General features: G+C 58.5%; 1 protein-coding gene across 3 annotated transcripts in view; it reads right to left on the reverse strand.

Annotated features, from left to right (window-relative positions):
* Window positions 1-10,877: 10,877 nt before the first annotated feature.
* Window positions 10,878-18,197, reverse strand: part of CACNA1E (calcium voltage-gated channel subunit alpha1 E) — a 148,172-nt gene continuing 140,852 nt past the window's right edge. For 2 of the 3 annotated variants that reach the window (XM_063344828.1, XM_063344827.1), the window contains exons 47-49: window positions 16,299-16,479; window positions 15,994-16,187; window positions 10,878-15,434 (exon numbers count right to left, since the gene is read on the reverse strand). In XM_063344828.1, the coding sequence (XP_063200898.1) occupies window positions 14,895-15,434; window positions 15,994-16,187; window positions 16,299-16,479 (915 nt within the window). In that variant the 3' untranslated portion in view covers window positions 10,878-14,894. Of the gene's footprint in view, window positions 15,435-15,993; window positions 16,188-16,298; window positions 16,480-17,996; window positions 18,126-18,197 lie in introns of all 3 variants that reach the window. The other variant, XM_063344829.1, reaches the window with a different exon arrangement.

Raw genomic sequence — 18,197 nt, forward strand, 5'->3', positions numbered from 1 at the left:
GCCTCACAGCTGCCTCTGCGTAGCCTCTGCTTAAAAAGAAAGAATTTCATCAACCCTTGGCTCAGTCTGCAAGATCAGCGCCCGCGTAGACACACGGCAACAGATACCCGCAGAGCAATAGAGCACCGCTGCGGAAAGGGCGAGGACAAACTGCTCTGCACATCCCCACAGGCTTACGGTACCCACACAAGACAGCGGTGGCATCACAGGGAGCAGACCAGAAACTCGGGCCGCTTGGTCCTCCAGACAGCAGCTGGAACTCCTGGGGAATGAGAGCCGGGAGTCTGGGTCATCTACCCGTGACAGTCCTAGCACTTAGCAGACACATGGGGACAGCTGGAAGTGCAGTAGACTGAAGGGAAGAAGCAGCGGGTTTAATTTAAAAAACACAGACATTGTGCTCACTTGAATGGTTCAGCTGAAGTGACCAAAGCCCAGTAGGACCCACACCTGGATGAGCAGGTTGTCAGGCACGCGCTGTGATCGCTGGTGTGTGATTCAGCTCCTCTGCCTGACTCAGCGCTGAAAGATCACGGCCGAAGAGCCATCGAGGTCCCTGCGGGAGAGGCTGTTATGAGACACTCGTGGCTGTAGCTGCTGGAGAGCTTAGAAAATGCCAGAATCCCTTTTTACAGGGAGTCCTTGTCCTGCTGCTCCATGAAGCCCCCGCTGGGTGAGCTCACGCAGCCGCTGGAGCCTCGTGGAGCACCTCGAGTCATCTTTTTCAGCCGCAGCTGCCAAGCCATTGCCACGCAGCCTTTTCTGTTGACTGGGGAAGCCGCACAAACTTCCACGTGATGGAAAAGCCACACTGGGCTTTTCTGGCTGGAACAGGCTGCACGCATCTCCTGAGGTGCAGACCCTTGCGACATCCCAGATTTGACCAAGTCACAGAGCGCAGGACCAATGGCCGGGCGCGCTTTGATTATCTGCCAAAAGATTTTCAGACTTCATCAAAATAGCTGCGGCCATCCTCACCCCGGGGAGCATCGCACCAGCCAAACACGAGGCGCGGGCAGCCAACTGGGCGTGCAAAGAACCCGCCTGCGGGGAGCCAGCCTCCTGCCAGGCGAGCTCAATCTGCAACGGGCAGGCAACCGCTGCCCCTACGGCGAGCGAGCGAGCTGCCCGCGAGCATCTGCGCTCACCAAAGGCCCACTCTTCATCTCTCCACCGCTGAGACCTCACGTCAGCAGGTAACTGGTGCTCGGAGCCCGAGCCGGGATGCTCAGGACTCAATAACCACCTCTAGTTGAAGTCGCATTCTTCCATCGATGAAGCTGTTGGTGCCTCCATATAATAGGATTTGCTTCTCCCACCCTGAGCTGACATGTTTCAGGGAGCAAAGGCTGTCTCCTTCTGTATGTCCAGATGGCAGCACCCCCAGGAGCCCCCATCTCTGCTGTGAGGCAGGCTGTTACGGCAGCAGACGGCGGCAGCGATCCCAGGGCTTCTGGGCAGCATTGGAGGAGCACTGAGAGCACTTTTGGTGCAAAAGTGACAGTGCCTTGCAGACATCTGCCACCATGACCGTGCCATCTCTATGCACAAGCATCGCAGCTCTGCGAAGGAGTGTGAAAAAGCAGCTGTTAAGTGGCACCTCCCTCCTTTTATTTCACAGAATGGTCGGGGTTGGAAGGGACCTCTGGAGATCATCCAGTCCAAGCCCCCTGCCAGAGCAGGGTCACCCAGAGCAGGTGGCACAGGAACACGTCCAGGCGGGGTTGGAATGTCTCCAGAGACGGAGACTCCACCACCTCTCTGGGCAGCCTGTGCCAGGGCTCTGCCACCCTCAAAGGAAAGAAGTTCCTCCTCACGTTGAGATGGAACTTCCTATGGTCAAGTTTGTGCCCGTTACCCCTTGTCCTGTCCCTGGGCACCACTGAGAAGAGCCTGGCCCCATCCTCCTGACACCCACCCTTTCAGTATTTATAAGTGTTGATAAGGTCCCCCCTCAGTCATCTTTTTTCCAGACTGAAGAGACCCAAATCCCTCAGCTCTTCTTCATGAGAGAGATGTTCCAGTCCCCTCAGCATCTTGGTAGCCCTTTGCTGCACCCTCTCCAGCAGTTCCTCTAGGAAGGGTTCATCCTCACGCTCCTGGGGACTGTGTTCCTTAGGCCAGGGTCTGCAGGGGTCACCTCCAGCCCTGCTGCTCTCTCCCTTCTGTTTTGCCTTTGCCCTCCCTTCCTTTCTACACCCACCACCCGTATGATTGCACGGCAACATTTAATCCTGCGTCGCAGTCTCTTCAACTGGTGGCACTGAAGAAGTCAAGCCAAGCTGAGGTTTGGATTAATAGACCAAAACGCACGAAAAAAACCCAAATAAATCCCACCGGCTGGGTCCACCCCACTCCCCCAGTTCCCAAGCCACTGCTTGCAACCAGCACTGCTGTGTTAACGCCAGGAGAGCTATCGGGTCTGCCAACTGCCCAGATTGCCCCAGCAGGTCAGCGATACAGAAACTCACGGCCGTTTAGTGCAACCACCGCTGAGCACACCACAGGACCCAGGCTTCTGCCAAGAGCCCTAGAAATGCAACTTAAAACGTGGCTGTTCAAGGGAGATTTTGCTGTTCCCAGCCCCTAAACAGACCCGCGCTCCACCTCTGTCCCCGCACGCCGCAGCATCCGGCACAAAGCACAGGGACGGGCACGAGCTAAAATCCCAGCTGCGTCTTGAAATAAACCCGTCTGCAGTTTCACCACTCACCTCGCAGCTGTCCCCTTGGTCCTGCCGTTGTCTGTCTCACTTCTCCGAATGCCAGGACCGAGGGGCCGAGGGGCGGCAGCGAACGCTGCCAGGGAATGACCCTGCTCAGAGTAAATCCTTTCTCTGCGGGCGCAGTGGGGGGCTGCTGGAGAAAACGGTGCGAAACAAGAGGAAAGAGGCTGCTTGAGGAAAAGGGGCCGAGCAGGAGGAGGGGGACGCTGAGGAGGGTCCCCCCTCAGTGATCCTGGCAAAAAAGCAGCCCTCCCTCCTCCCCGCAGCTCGCGGCACCGACACCGGGGGTGGGGAGGTTGGTGGCTGGGTCACCAGCGTTGCTACATGGCCTCTCAGCTTTATGGCACCAAGACAAGGCTCCGTGCTCCAGGACCAGGCAAGACCAGGCCCATTCCATTCCATGGGAATATCGCTGCCGTCCCCTGTCCCTGCCTGCATCCGCGTGACGAGGATGCCAACACACCGCGGCTTGCCTTCCCCTTCCGCAGCACCCAGCCTGCAGGAGATGGGGCTCGCTCTGGTGTTTCTGTTGCGCACATGGGAGCCCCGGCTTTGCTTTGGGCTTCTGGAGGTTCTTAAAATCTGCAGGGAAACATGAATTTGTGGAAAAAGAAGAACACTAAACAAGCTCCCCCTGCCTAAGCCCCTGCTTTATATTCAAGCTATCATGACAGGCGTTTGTCAGGAACGAAGGATACAGCGTTCTCCGTCTGCGACATGTCTCCTTATGGCAGCACTGGCAAAATCAACAACTTGTTCTACTCATGGCTGTGAAATTCAGCCTGGGAGGTCTGTCTAGCCCTCCCGACCTTAGCTAAAATAAGTTTTTTGTTGCTGGGAGAAGAGCCAGATTCCCTCCCAGTGCTGCTGGGGCTTCTCCCCTCTCCCAGCGCTGCTTGTGGGACAGCATCCTCCCAGCTCCCCGTCACCCACAGCGCTACGCAGGGGTGGCGGAGACGTCCCCCTCCACCATGAGCCAAGGGAAAGGGCAGAGTATGGAAAAAAAAGCTTTTTTTTTTTTTCTGGCCTGATTTCAGCCGGCAGATGATCGCAGCCCATCACTTATCTGCTTCCTTCCCAGGCTGAAACCTGACCTGTTTTCATGGCCTGTAATAACATCTCTGAGTTAATTCACTGGAGCTGTAGTCACTTGTGTCCAAAAATATGCCTTAACCCTTTTCCCTGGGTGGAGGGGCTGGTCCAACGGGTAGGTTAGAGCCCTGGTGGCAACGGGGGACACCAGGTCAGCCGCAATAAGCACAGCCCTGGCTGAAAGCCTGCTGATCCCCCAGCAGGTCACCCTCGTGAGCAGAGCAGAATGCGGTTTCTACAGAAAGGGGGGAAACTTTAAGAAGAATGACCAAAGCATGCAGGCAGCGAGCACCAGCTCCTGCCAAGACCAGAGGAGCAATGCCCAACCCACCAGGAACTGCTACTCTCAGCCCTATGATCTCATGCCTCAGTTTCCCCACCTGAGAGCAGGACTGGACTCAGGGACAGAGAAAGCCTTTCCTGGCCGAAGGACAGACCCGTCTCTGCAGTGCCGGCTCCAAGCCCTCCGCAGAGCATCTCACGGGAAGCCTGCGGGCACACGCGGTGCCGGCAGCTCTGTCTCCGAACCTCATGAGGCTCGCGGTGGCCCGTGTGTACGTTGGCAGAAGGTGTGTGCATGCAGCAAGTGCAAACAACAGGGTCTGGGAACAGCTAATCCCAGCAGGGGGTTGCAGATTTTAGTTCCCAAAATCTCCTTCTGCTGCAGTCCGACTTGCTTTGGCTGAGTATTTCAAAGGGGTCCCTCCAGCACGGGGATGTGGTGGCGGCAGAGGTCCAGAGGGCAGCAACAGCTTTCCAGCCAGAGTAATCGCTCTGCTAAGTAATCACAGAACATTATTAATTGTATTAACAGTATTCATTGATGTGCAGCACCCAGAGTTGGTGGCTAACCCCAGCTTTGGGCCACCCATGCCCCTTTTCCTTGGGGCAGGCGTGCTCAGGGAGCACAAACGATGGAGAAAGAGGTCTGGCAAAAGCTGCCCGCTGCGGCGGAGATGACTTCCCAGCCATTAGCTGCCGTCACCGGAACGTATCTCTAAAGCTCTTCCTAGGGCAAGGATCGCTGAATACTGGAACAAAGAGGGCGACTGTGGAGGAGAGGGGAAAATTAGCAAAGGCGATTAGGCAGGTTAGCCTCTTTTCGTCATGCAGGTGGTGGTGGGCTGCATCTGGGACAGCATAAACCCGGGTGGGAGTGGGCAAACAAGCTGCAAAAGCCCTTTCCCTGTGAGCTGCTGGGCTCCCCAGTGCCCAGGGAGGCTTTCCTGCTGGGATGCTGCTGGGGTGCGATGCGGAGGAAGGCCAGCCTGGCTCAGAAACGTCCCATCGGGTATGTTTAAACACCCACCAGCTTCTCACAGACAGCGGGAAGAAGCCGATTGTGTCAAGCATCAAATCGCTGTCACTAGCACAGGCTGAAAACCCACTGGAGGAGTGAATACAGGGGAAAAAAAGAGGCTAAGACAAGAAGAGAGTGGTGGCGCATGTGACTGATAATCCCATCTGCCTGTGTCTGTCAGCCGTAGGTCTTAATCCCTGCCGGCGCTGCTGAGATGTGGTGGGCATGGAAGAGCAAGCTGGTTGTCCACAGCACCGGTCCACTCAGTGCAGGGTGGGAAGATGTCTCTCTTCCCAAACCAGCACCAGGCGAAGCAGGGATTTGCCAACACTCATCACAGAAATGTCCCCAGGCAGCAAAGACGAGTGGGTGAGCACGGTTGGCTTTCTCTGTCTGACTTGCACCCTCCGTTGCTCTCCTTCCGTGCTACCTGACCCGCTGGGGCATCTTCCACCCCTAAGTGATCACTGAGACCTGGGGACAAGGATCATAGAATCACTGAATGGTTGGATGGAAGGGATGTTGGAAGGGACCTTAAAGATCATCCATTTCCAGTCCCCTGCCCTGGGCAGGGACACCTCCCACCAGACCAGGCTGCTCAAAGCCCCATCCAGCCTGGCCCTGAACACCTCCAGGGATGGGGCAGCCACAGCTTCTCTGGGCAACCTGTTCCAGTGCCTCACCACCCTCACAGGAAAGAATTTCTTCCTGATATCCAATCTAAATCTCCTCTCCTTCAGTTTAAAACCATTACCCCTCCTCCTATTGCTCCGCTCCCTGATCCAGAGTCCCTCCCCATCCCTCCCGTAGTCCCTTCAGGTACTGGAAGGGGCTCTAAGGTCTCCCCGGAGCCTTCTCTTCTCCAGGCTGAACACCCCCAACTCTCTCAGCCTGTCCTCACTGCAGAGGGGCTCTAGCCCTCGGATCATCTTCGTGGCCCTCCTCTGAACCTGCTCCAACAGCTCCGTGTCCTTCTTGTGCTGAGGGCTCCAGGATGTTTGTCCTTGTGGTGGGATGGGTGCACCCGTTGTGGGACACGCACGGCTGGAGACACCGGGCATTTGGGGACGTGGAGATCACAGCAAAGCCCCTGGTTCCCAGGACCGGTGTGGATAGCCTGGGCTGTGGGTGGCAGACTGGCTGTGACCCGAGGCTGTGTCCTTGAGAAGGTGTAAGGATGCATGGGCTGTCCCGTTGCCCCCAGCTCCCGCCTCTGCTCTCACTTCTGCTGCAGAAAGCAGCTGTAGCTATTCCTGCCAGGAGGTGTAAGACAAGGCTTTGCCAAGGGGCAGGGGAGGCTTTGCTAACTCACAGCTCCTTCGCACGGCTCACACTGGTTTCCTCATGCACCCCTCGCTGCTAGAGGAGGTGAGACTTGCTGATACGGCGCAATATCACATGCTGGAGGAACAGGGGCTCAAGCTGGGAGAGGTCCTTAAAAAATTATGCCGGTGTAAATGAAGCTCACCCCTTTGATCAGTGAGAAAAACCTAAAAAAAAAAAAAAGGCTTGATTGCACTTTCCCCACCGCCCCCCTTTCCCCCCATAAAGTAAATTAGCAAAGAAATGATAAGGCCATCCATAAGCCACCGTCAACACTTGAGGCCAAGGGAAAGGGGCAGCTGGGAGCTGTGGCTCTGGCTGACGGTCCTGCACGCTCCCTGCTTTGCCCAGAGGACCCAGAGGTGCAACCTGAAGCACCCGTGTTTGCCCAGGCACCGTTTGCTGAATTTAGCATAGGATTAAACTCCACTGGGAGGTACAACCCCCGGATTCATTTCCTTCCTCTGCTCCTCCCCTTTTGGAAAGGGAAAAAAAACCCAAAAAACCCACATCATTCATGATGGCTGTGATGGAGATCTGTGAAAATCAATCTGAAAATCACATCATCTGTGGCAGATTGCTCCATAAATTGACTGACTGCGTCCCAGGGGAGGGGGTGTGGGAGGGGGAGAGAGTCTAGTTAGGCCTGTCTTTAGCAAATAACTTCATATCTTTAACGCTTATCCCTATTCCCTCTCCCTAAGTTCACCCCGAGCGGCACCGGTACCTCCGCTGAAGTCCGCTGGGATGGTGGAGCAGCCTGCTGGGTGCGTCGCATCTGTGCCCTCGTCCTTACATCAGGTCGCTTGCGTGCTGGACCGCTGTGGAGACGTCCAGCTCTCAGCCCTGCAACGGCTTCAAGCCGAGGGCACCGGGTGATTTTCGGCTGCAGATCACAGCTGCTGGGTTCCCCCCTGCCTCACCCAGCCCTCCCAGCACCCACCTGCCCCTTGCCAGGGGTGCCTGGCACTCGGAGAGCCCTGCTTCGGTGAGAGGAAGATTCCAGCTGAGGAAAGAGAGCAATTAATGCTTTTTGCATTCATTTAGAAGGCAGAATTGGGTTGGTTTGGGTTTTTTAATTATCTACACAGAAATAGCAAAGGCAAATGGGCAGTGGGCTCTTTCCTGCTCTGTGGTCATTTAACCAGGGGACAAGACAGCAGGTACTGAGACAAGCCAAGCCCAAGGGAGCTGCCATCTCCTCGCTCCCTGTCACCTCTAAAGCCAAAGGTGACACAAAGCAGCTCCCAAAAAGCTCCTGGGAGAAGCTATTTGCCAGCTCGCTCTTCCGTGCACTGGTAGGGACCAACTTCCAGGGCAGTCCACAGTATTCCACCTGCTGGTGTGGGCTCTGGCAAACACAGCCAGTGAGGATACGCAGCACTGCGTCACCGAGCAAGAAAGATCATTGTCAAGAGATGTAAACAAATGAGACGAATAAAAAATAGAGATGCTGAACCAGACTGGGCTATTGAAGCCCTTCGGTGGGGGCAACCTTCTGAGAGCATCTCATTTCCCCGGGGAGCCACAATGGTGCCAGAAAGGAGCAGTGATTGCCTGTGCTCGCCCCTGGGGGAAGGATGCTCGCCCATTGAGGGGGGAGGATGCTCACGCGTGGAACCGTCGGTGCTGCCAGCCAGCGAGCCAGCAACGCCACGTGGCTCCCGGCATGAGTAAGCACCAGCCCCACTTCAGAGCCCACACACATCCTTGGCACTGGGAGAGGATGCTTGTAAGTACCACCGGAGGAACGAAAGGGAAGGAGGGGGGGATGAGAGCCACCCACAGCGTCTCCCCTCCAAGCCATCAGCTGTGTCCCTAGAGGGTGCAAACCACTGCCCACTCAGCCTTGTACGGGTGGATTTTAAGCACCTCACTGGGACTGAAAAAAAGGAAGACAAAAGCTTCATTCTTTCAAGTTTCCCAGGCCCTCCCTCGCATCCCTTCCTCCTCCCAGGGGCTTGGGTTTGACTCCAGCAGCCTCCCATCCAAGTTTCCCTTGTTTTCCTGAAAGGAGCTTCGTGAAAGGAGTGAGCATTGGTCATCTCGAGTGCTCAAGGCTTCCCTTGCGTCCCCCCCAGGGTTGCACAGCTGCTGGCATCCTGCCTTAAAAATAATGTGGGGAGCCTTTAGGGAAAAGCCAGCGCCCCATGGAGTTAAAGATGCCCTCGGTGCCCTGTGCCTTCCTGTGGCTTTGCCGGGCAGACACAGAGAGGAAAAAACCTCTAAGAAAATTATGCCTCTTCCCGGGAAGGATCTTTTCCCAGGAAGAAGAGCCGGGTTACGGGGTGATGATTTGCAGCAGTCCCAGAAGAAAAAGACTGTTCGTGTCCCTCAGGTACCCAGACGCCAGACGAGCTGTGCCCAACGCTGGCTGCAACGCCGCTGCTGCAGGCAGGGACTGCTCCCACGTCCCAGGAGCCCGCCAGCCACCAGGACACCTCTGCCGGCACCTGGGGCTGGAAGGGGCCTGGAGCACCCGCGGACGAGGGGAGGGGAGCGCACACAGGCCAGGTTTGGGTGCTTTTGGCGGCCCTGTCCCCCACGGCTCTCCAGGGCCCGGCGAGGAGGAGCAGCCCCAGCGCTTCTGCCAGCCGCACGCCAGCAGCATCTGTTCCTGGGGTACTTTTGTTCCCGATTTATCCCCTGTCTCCTGGAGCTATTATAAGCAGGTACAATCTGCATCGCCATTGTTATTCAGATGATGTACAGATAATTTTAACCTTTCTGTTCCATTTGTCAAGGGGCTTTTTTTAGCCTCTGCGTCTGCCAGGCGGAGCGCTGGCTCTCCGACAGCGAAGGCTCCCCGTTTTGCAGCACCAGTTTCCCTTGCTAGGGTGAAGCTCTGCCTTCCCTGCATTACTCCAGGTATCGGTTTCACGGCCCCAGATGTGTTAGGAGATTTGGGGAAAGGCGGCAGAGGAGGTTAAGCACTCAGCTAGCTACATCCGTCACTCCTCCCAGTCCCATCCCATACCCTCCATGGGATGTCCACCGGAGACCTGCACGCTCAGTCCCGCTTCCAAAACCTTAAGACACTCGCTGCAAAAAAAATGTTAATGCAGGACTTCTGGCCCACACGGGAGGAGCTCCTCTGCTTGAACTGCTCCCAGCGGCAGTGCAAAGCCCGCCCTGGTGAAGAAGGCATCGCCGCCGGGCAGAGCCTTCCCTGCAGATCACTTTTTGGGTTATAAAATGGGAATGTGCTTCCCAGCCTGCAAAATGCTGGGCTTTGCTTTCAGCCCCTGGCTGTCACTGCGTCTATTGCCTGGGCAAGTGCCCTCAAAGCTGGGCCATCTCCTGGGCTATGTCCTCAACCTAGCCTGTACGCCTCCTGCTGAAAACACACTTTTTAGCCCTTTGGGACCAGAAGAGTTGAAAACCAAACCTGGCAGCATTTGGGAAAGAAAGGGAAAGATGCAGAAAGTGGAGGCCAACATAAAGCCAGTTCCTATGGGCCACCACATTTGGGCTTTGTCCCCGGTGGCACAGGGAGAGAGGGGCAGCAGCACAGGGGGGACACACAAGTTAAGCTCAGCCCAAAGCGGTCCAGGTGAGCAGAGCAATGGCCTTCATCCTTCCCTGAGCTCTTCTTGGCACAGCACCCTCCCGCTGCTGGGAAGAAAAAAAAGAAGAGTCCTGTTGAGAAGCCATAAAACATCCCTGTCACCCGTGCCCAGACTGCCGCAGGCTGCTGACTTGTCTCTGACTGCTGGGGAACTTTTTGTGCTTTAACCAGCTCTGCGACAGAAAAATATAAGCCCTGACTTCAGCATCTTTGCTCGACAACTCACCCATGAGCTTTGGACCAGGCAACAGCATCTGAATCCACTTGACATCGCCAGGGCGCTGGCGTGGAGGGACGGCCGAGCTGTTGGAATCCCCCAAAGCCCCGCATCCCAGCAAGTTTTCCAAGCCCTTCCATTTACAGGCTGGTGTTCCCTTGCATTTATCCGGCTATAAAATGTCACCACGATGCTCTCGGCTTCCTCCGCCCGGTTTGCACCGGTGCCTCTCCTGGCTCCTGGCCCCAGCCCCCCTCCAGTGCCACCAGCCCCCCAGTGCCCCTCAGCCTGCATGTCTGGAAGCAGCCAGGCACGAGCCACAGCTCCCCCCAGGGTGACAGCCCTCTCCAAACATGCTCCCTGCCTCTCTCCTTCGCAGCCTCGCACCCTGCCTGGGGACCACAGGGATGCCAGGGCAGGTCTGGCAGGGGAATGTCCCCTGTGACGACGCTGGGGAACACCCCATCCCACCCCATCCCGTGTGACGGGGCTGCCCAGCACAGGCTGTGTGCCACCCCCTCCCTGCCACGGGGACCTTTTGCAGGGGTGCGGCATCTCACCCGCTGTCCCCGCGGCCCCGCCAGCACAGATGGGATGCCAATGAGACGAGGTCCGTGGGGGTTCTTTACAACAAGTTTTTATTTTTCTTTCCTTTTGACAAAAAACATTGAAGTTGTACATCGCCGTCCATCGGTTCGGTTCCCCGTCTGGGTCCGAACGAGCATGTTACGTTACAACATTCCGCCCCAGTGCCTGGGGGATAAAGGCAGAGCATCTCACACGCACCCTCCCTCAGCCCCAGGAGCCGCCAGCCCCGCACCGGGAGGGGGGCTCTGCCCTCCGAGGCCTCGCAGGGGGACAGGAGGATGGGGCTGGGACAACCAGCCCGGAGGGGACAGCGGGGCTCTGTGCTCCGGGGCTGCCTCATCTCCCCTCACGCCCTCCGCCGTCTCCCCAGGAGCTTTGCAGGGCTCTGAGCCCAGTCCCAGCACCAAGCTGGGAACCAGTTGCATGCTACCGGTGAATTCCTGCCTGGGCAGGGGCTTGTCCTGTGCAGGCAGAGGTTGAAACCCGTTCCCCCGGCTTCCTCATCCTCCCTCCCATGGTCAAGCATGGCCAGCAGCCACCTAACGGTGAGCGCAGTGGCAGATCCCCACTGTCCAGGAGGTGAAGGAGATGTCTGAAAAGCCACAGACAAGAGATCATACAGCAGCAAAGTGAGTCCAGCGCCTTGAAAAGTGCGACGCGGGCTGCAACGGCGCCTTGGGGCTGCTTTTCCTTCCCCCTCGGCGCAGTCTTTTCCACGGTTCTCTTGGGGGTTGTTTTTGGTTTCAGAGACATGCTTTGGAGGTGCCACCTTGTCCCCGCAGGTCCCTGCCTGAGCTCCCACTGCGGGAGCAGGATTGCGGCTATTAGCAGGAGAGACAGGAGCAGGCCATTTTTGGGCCCCCTTCTGAGATGGAAGGGACTCTGGTTTGCTTCATACGGTTTCTGTACGTTAGGAAACCACAGGTCTTACATGCCAAAAAGCTCAGATTTGGACGCCGCAGCCCACCGCCACCTGCGGGTGCGCCCCGAGGGGCTCTGCCCCAGCCCCCGCCGCCACTGCAGAGCATTACCACGCACCGCCGGCTGGCCCCATTCCGCAGCCAGGGAAAGAAACATGCCCAAAGCTTGAAATCTGCATGAAGTGTGCCCCCTACCCGCCCCCCGCCCCGGCCCCCACCTCTTCGAGAGCATCCCTTCCTCCCACCCAACAGGCGCAGACACAAAAAGCCGCCTCCTCCCCTCCCCACGGGCTGTTACTCAGAACCCGGCGTATTGTCAGACACCTTTCTGCATTTAGAAGGAGACGATGCCAGCACCTATTTTTAGAGCTTGTATGGCATCGCCTCCCCCGGCCCCCAGCACCACCGCATCCCTGGCCCCAGCCCCCACATGGTCCCATGCTGCCCATCAGACCCACCTTCCCCCAAACTCCGGCACGGGGAGCAACGCTCCAGCAGCTTCAGGTTGAAGCCACGAGCTGCTCATGGATGGCTGGAAGGTGACGGGCGATGCCCAGAAGGGGACAGGAGATGCCCTTGCCATCAGCCAGCACTAGGGACCTTCCCCACGGCCGCATGGGGCGCAGCTTGCCCCCAAGCACCAAGATGGGGGATGCAGGAGCTGAGCCAGAGCGATGGCGAGGGCTTCCTGGAGAATTTTTGGATCCTCTGGCAGCTGGAAGTATCTGTTCAGGATGCACGGGGCGAGCAGGGACAGCAGAGGTGCCACCCACCGGCAGGGACCAATCAAGGCAGTAGGTTTTTTGGCCCCATAAGCGAAACCTGCTCCTTGGGTGCGCAGAGGGCAGTTTGACCATTAGAAAGAGGGGTTTGGGTCCATGCCCAAAGAGTCACGGAGTGGGCAGCCTTTGGAGCTGGTGGGATTTGCTTCTTGCAAAGCAGAGCTCCCCTGGGGAGGAGCTCACAAAGCGATCGGGGCAGGGGGCTGATCCGCGCATGCGGGAGCAGGGCAGTTTGTGCCCATAGCATCTTTTGGTCAGGAGAAGACACGGGTTATCCAGGACCAAAGCAAAGCCTGAGAGCCTGGAGAACAGCCCCAAGGGACCCGAACCACAACAACTCGCAGCAGAGCGAAACCGCGGGCAGGAGGAAGGGCAGGACGAGGGCTGCACCGCTTCCCCCTGCCCAGCCCAGCGGGCTGAAGGCCACGTCCCATCTCCACAGCACGTGGCCGTGCCTGGTCCAACCACATCAACCAGAACTCCAGCCCGTGGAGCAAGCCCTTCCCTGAGGCTCCAAAGGCACACAGCACCCTCCGGCTCCCCAGGACCACGCTCAGGGCTGACGATGGACACGACTCACAGCAGAAACACGCCGGCAATCGCCAGGGTGAGCCACCCATCACCACAAGGCCACCAGCATCACCCCAGGCTGGCAGGCAAAGCGTTGCACCCACGGCCAAGGGGGCGCGCAGATCATTAGAGCTGACTGCACATAATTACCAGATTACTTAATGACCGGCACTAGAAGGCGGCCCTGTACTGCATTTTCAGTATTTGCAGGAGGTGCGAGCCACCCTGCTCGCACTCCGGACCACGCTCTTCTCCCAGAACCCTCTCAGACACCCACCTGCCCCCACGCCGGGGCCGTGGGGTTTGCAAACCCAGCTGCCCCCATGGCAGCCCCCCCTCCAAAGGGGGTGCTAGGCCTCATAAGTGGTCAGAGGCCATGGCTGCAGGGGATACCGAGGCAGGGGAGGTGCCGAAGCCGGGCTCCTCTGCCGGGAGGACAGATCTTAGGGTACCGTCACGCACGCACAACGTCTTCTCTCCCCTGCGGACACCGGAATCTTCTTTTCCTGGGAAAACACAGCAAAGAGGCCTCTGAGAGGTTTGCCATCACCCCTTGGCACCGCTGGCGCCAAGCAAGCCATACCTCCAGGGACAGCCCCGTCCTTGTCCCTTGGGCATCCCACTCACTCCCGCAGGGACGGCACGGCACAGCTGGCAGCAGAGCTGCCCGACGAACCCCCCCCCCCGCCGCCACGGCCACCTCTGACGGAGCAAATGCAATTCCCACCGCCGGAAACGCCTGGGACGGGGGCGAGGGGAGCAGGGTGACGTTCTCAACGCTCTGCTACAGCGACGGGCCACAGCAGCCCCCCGGGGAGGCTTGGTCCTGCCCCCGCCAAAGAGGGGTGCGGGCAGTAAAAAACCCCAGGGGGCTCCCCAGCATTGTCAGATGACTAAAACAAATCCATGTATGTGTATATCTTTATATATACAGCATATAAATATATATACACACACATACCGTATATACACGCACAGGCACACCTAGAGTTCTCCGTATATAAATAAATATATGTCGGTGGGAGGCAGCATACATTTGGCAGCACTGAGCCCCCACCCCACCCCAGCCCCAGCCCTTCTCCCGCCTGCCCCCAGTACAAACCAGTCGGCTTCTTTTTCCCCCCCCGCCACCGCTGGCAGGCAGAGCCGCTCCGGTCCACCTGGTGCACCGCGACCCCTCGGTCCCCCTGCACTCCGCCACCGCACCTCACCCCTTCTCCAGGCTGGATGAGACCCTTGGGGGAGGGAAATTCAAAGCCACAGCAGCACGAGCCCGAGCGACAGAGCAAAGGGGGCCCCTGGTACCCCCTCTTGCTGGGACTCTCCGGCCTTGGGGAGCGGAAAACCATCGGGATGAGCCTTCCCGGGGGGTCCCGCTTGGGGCAGGGAGCGGGGCTGCGGCCGGGGGGGGGGCTCTCATTTGGCCCCCAGCACGCACACCCCACGGGCCACTCCGCCACCCATCAAATGCTTCTCTGTGCAGAAAAAAAAAAGGTGATAGTAATAAATGAAAGTCGACAGATTTTAATTTTTTTTTTGCACAAAGACTTTTTTTTTTCTTTTTCTTTTCTTTTCTTTTCTTTTTTTTTTTCCTTTCCCCCCCCCCTCCTTTTTTCTTTCCCCCTCCATGTTCCGGTCAGTTTGGTTTTCTCCTTTTCCCCTGGCATTTGGTTTTGGTTTGGTTTCATTCCCAGGCGTGGCGAAGAGCATGCATTGGAGAGGGGCAGGGCGGCGGCGGCGGGACGGGATGGGACGGGACAGGGAGGCTGAGACGGGGCCGGGGTTGGGGGGAAAAAGGAGGGGCAGCTTCTAGCACTTGTCGTCTTCCTCGGTGTCGCTGAGCACGTCGATGCTGGCCCCGCACATCACGCCTTGCCCTGCCCCTCGCCTCCGCCGCCGGTAGTGCCCGTTGGGCATCTGCCAGCTGTGCCGCAGCGGCGGGGCCGAGCCGATGGTGTTGGAGCGGCCGAGGCTGGTGGCGACGGCCGCCTCGAAGGTGAGCGTCTCCTCCTCACCGCAGTCTGAGGCGTGCGAGTCGTCGTGCAGGGCCAGATAGGGCTCCGAGATGTAGCGTTGCGGGGTGGATTGGCGGCTCTGCTTCCCCGCTGGGGAGCTGGAAGACTCGGTCAGGCCGGCGGCGTTGGGCTCCAAGGTGGAGGAGAGGAGTGGGGAGCCCCCCTCGCTCTCCTCAGCGGGCGGCGAGCCATCTCCGGTGTGCCGCAGCATGGAGGCGTAGGAGAGGAGGGGACGTGGCTTGGGGGGCACCGGCGGGAGCTGGCGGCGACCTCGCCGGGGGGTGCTGGTGTCCGAGATGGAGGGGATGGAGCTTTCACTCAGGGAGCCCGTTCCCTGCAATGCACCAAGACACGCTGGGGAATACAGGGGTGATGGGCAGCGCCGTGCGCCCATCCCCCTGCCCTGAACCTGGGGTGCCCGGAGGTGCCCGGAGCATCCTCACACTTGGATGAGGCCCCTCGCCTGCCCCATCCCTGCCTCGGGGTCTGCTCCAGGGATGAGGATGGTGTCTGCTCTTGGTGGTCAAAAGTAAGAAGCACCCACAAAACCACTGTGGGAAGAGCTAATGGCTTGCCAGCTGATGGTCCCCATGGGCAGCATCTCCGTGGGCTTCAAGCACGCTCAAGCACTGGCTTGTGTAGCTGGGACATCTCAACCTTGTCAGGGAGCGGATGCCACAGTGGTGAGAGGATCAGTGTGGAGATCCACCTCTCTCCCCAAATGCTAGGCAGGGTGTCCGAGTACCCCCAACCCGCTCAAGCTCACAGGGGACACAGAGATGCCACCATGGGGAGGAGAGATGGTGCAGAGCTCCCGGAGCTGGGGCTTCTCTTCCCAGTTTTGGCAAGGAGCTTTTCTCCTTTGTGCTTAGGAAGGGGTTTTTGTCACCCACCTGCCTGTTGGGTGTCTGCGACCTGCCCTCGCTGGGTGACCGGGACTCGCGCCGCCGCTCCGGCGACTCATCATGCGCCTGGGGACTCCTCTCCTCAGAGTTGCAGCGGGAGATATCGGGGGACAGCAAGTGCTTGCGCTCTTTGGATCGGCCCCGCTCCCTGCCGCCTGAGCGATGTCCGTCGGACCGGTGGCCTGCAGGACATCCCCTTCAGTCCTCACCGTCCCCTCCCCAGGAGCAAGGGACAGCTCGGCTGAGGGGTTGGTTTTTTTTGGCATTGGTGTGGGATGGGGCCACTTGCTCACCCGAGTCGGCGTTGAGGCGCCGGGCGGAGAGCTGGAGCGAGGAGTGGTAGCTGCGCCGGCGGGACTTGTAGGTGTTGTCGCTGCTGCGCTCCATGGAGAACTCATCCAGCCAGGAGCTGTTGGTGCGCTTGTCCCGGATGGTAGAAAACGATCGCCGCATCGAGCTGGTGTCTGTCACCACCTGCAAGCAATCCCGCCCGGCCGGGGAGGGGGTCAGCGCCGTGGGGGGACGGCGGTTGAGCAATTACTGATGATGATGGTGCCCCACCATCACTGGCACACCAGGATGGGGAGAGTTGGGGTGGGGGTGGCCACCCCGAGCACAGCCCCACCAAATAATCTCTGCGCAAATCGGGGTGGGGGAGCAGGAGGAAAGTGGGGGGTTAGCTTTTGGGCTTGCGAGCTCCCCTGCCCCCACCGGCTGGGAGCTGCGCTCCCCGAGCAAAAGCAGCAGCTGTGGGTTCAAGCCAAGGCGCTGCGCGTCAGGGGATGAGCAGCAGCACCCCACCTCATGGGGACGGGAGAGGTACCAGGCTGTTGTCCCCCCCAGGCTGTCTCAGCATCCCTCCCCGCCTTGAAAACAGGACCGAGTGGAGCAAACGGAGACATCGGAAAAGAAATCATTGAGAGAGAGGGGATCCTCCAGCGCCCCTCACTTGGTGTTTATTTTCCTGGCTGCTGCCACTTTTCCAGTGGCAGCACTGGTCCTCCTTGGTCCTCCTTTATTGCCACGTCCCCTTCCCCTCCGCTCGTTCTGTCCCTCTCTCCCCACTCATGCTGTCGTTTTATCACCCCTCTCCTTTCCTTTCTGCCTTCCGTGCTTCTCCTTTCTACCTTCTCCCCTCATTCTAGCTTGAGTTCTCACACATTTTGTGGAAAACATCACCTCCTCCCATACTTTCCTTTGCTCTATTCCAGCAGCTTTTTGCCTCTGCAGCCTCAGGCCATTCTCCTTTTTCTCCTCTCCTCGCACCATACCCTTTCTGCTCCCCTCCCCTCTCTTCTGATCATCTCCCCCCACTGCTAAATGGTCGATAAATCCTACGAGGCAAAGCCTCCCTTCCTCTTCACACCCCACCGAAGTGCCACGACATGTCACGCCAGCCCCGACACCAGGACCTCTGTGAGAAAGCAGACCCAGAGGCTTCACAGCAAAACCGAACCCCACAGGAGCGTCTGTGTCTCGGTGGAGGCTGAGTACAAGACAGAACAACAGAGAAACCGGGCAGACAAACGAGGTGAGATATGGCCTGGGTTCCCCTGGACAGACAGAGAAGCGCGTGCGTTGGGACAACGGGAAAGGAAGGAAAAGGCATTTCATCACCCGGGAGATCATCTGACAGCCGGGCTGGCACTCCTTGAACCTCAGCCAGCGCCCGGGGCTGGAGGAAAGCAGGGGTGTCCCACTGCGGGGGGACCCTGCAACCTCCTGGCATGGCCCTGCTCCACCATGGACCTCCCACACGAGCCAGGGGATCGACACCCCGGCTGCTCTCTGCTGCTGGTGTCCCCCACGCAGGGGAACAGCAGCTCTCCTACTTTGTGCAACACCCCAAAGATGGGAAGATGCTCCAACACGGGGGCGCTGGGGAAGCTCGGGGGCTCGTGGGACTCGCTGAGTGTGGAGAGAAGCCCCAGTGTTACCTGGTAGGCTTTGCTTGGACCCGGCACCCGTGGGGGGGCTTTGCTTGGTTTTACCTGGGGATCCACAGTGAGACGAGGCATGGAGGAGGCCCTCCCAGAGACAGCGTGGTCCTGAGTGTCCACGGGAAGGTAGTTGCCACGGTTAGAGGGCTGCACTCTTTGAAACTCCCTAACCTCTGGCTCCTAGAAATAAACACACAGCCAAGCTCTTGGGATGGGGTTGGAGCGGGGCAGCGCGCTGCTTCTGCCCTGTTG

The sequence above is a fragment of the Chroicocephalus ridibundus genome, chromosome 8 (assembly GCF_963924245.1).
Source record: "Chroicocephalus ridibundus chromosome 8, bChrRid1.1, whole genome shotgun sequence".
Taxonomy (NCBI): domain Eukaryota; kingdom Metazoa; phylum Chordata; class Aves; order Charadriiformes; family Laridae; genus Chroicocephalus; species Chroicocephalus ridibundus.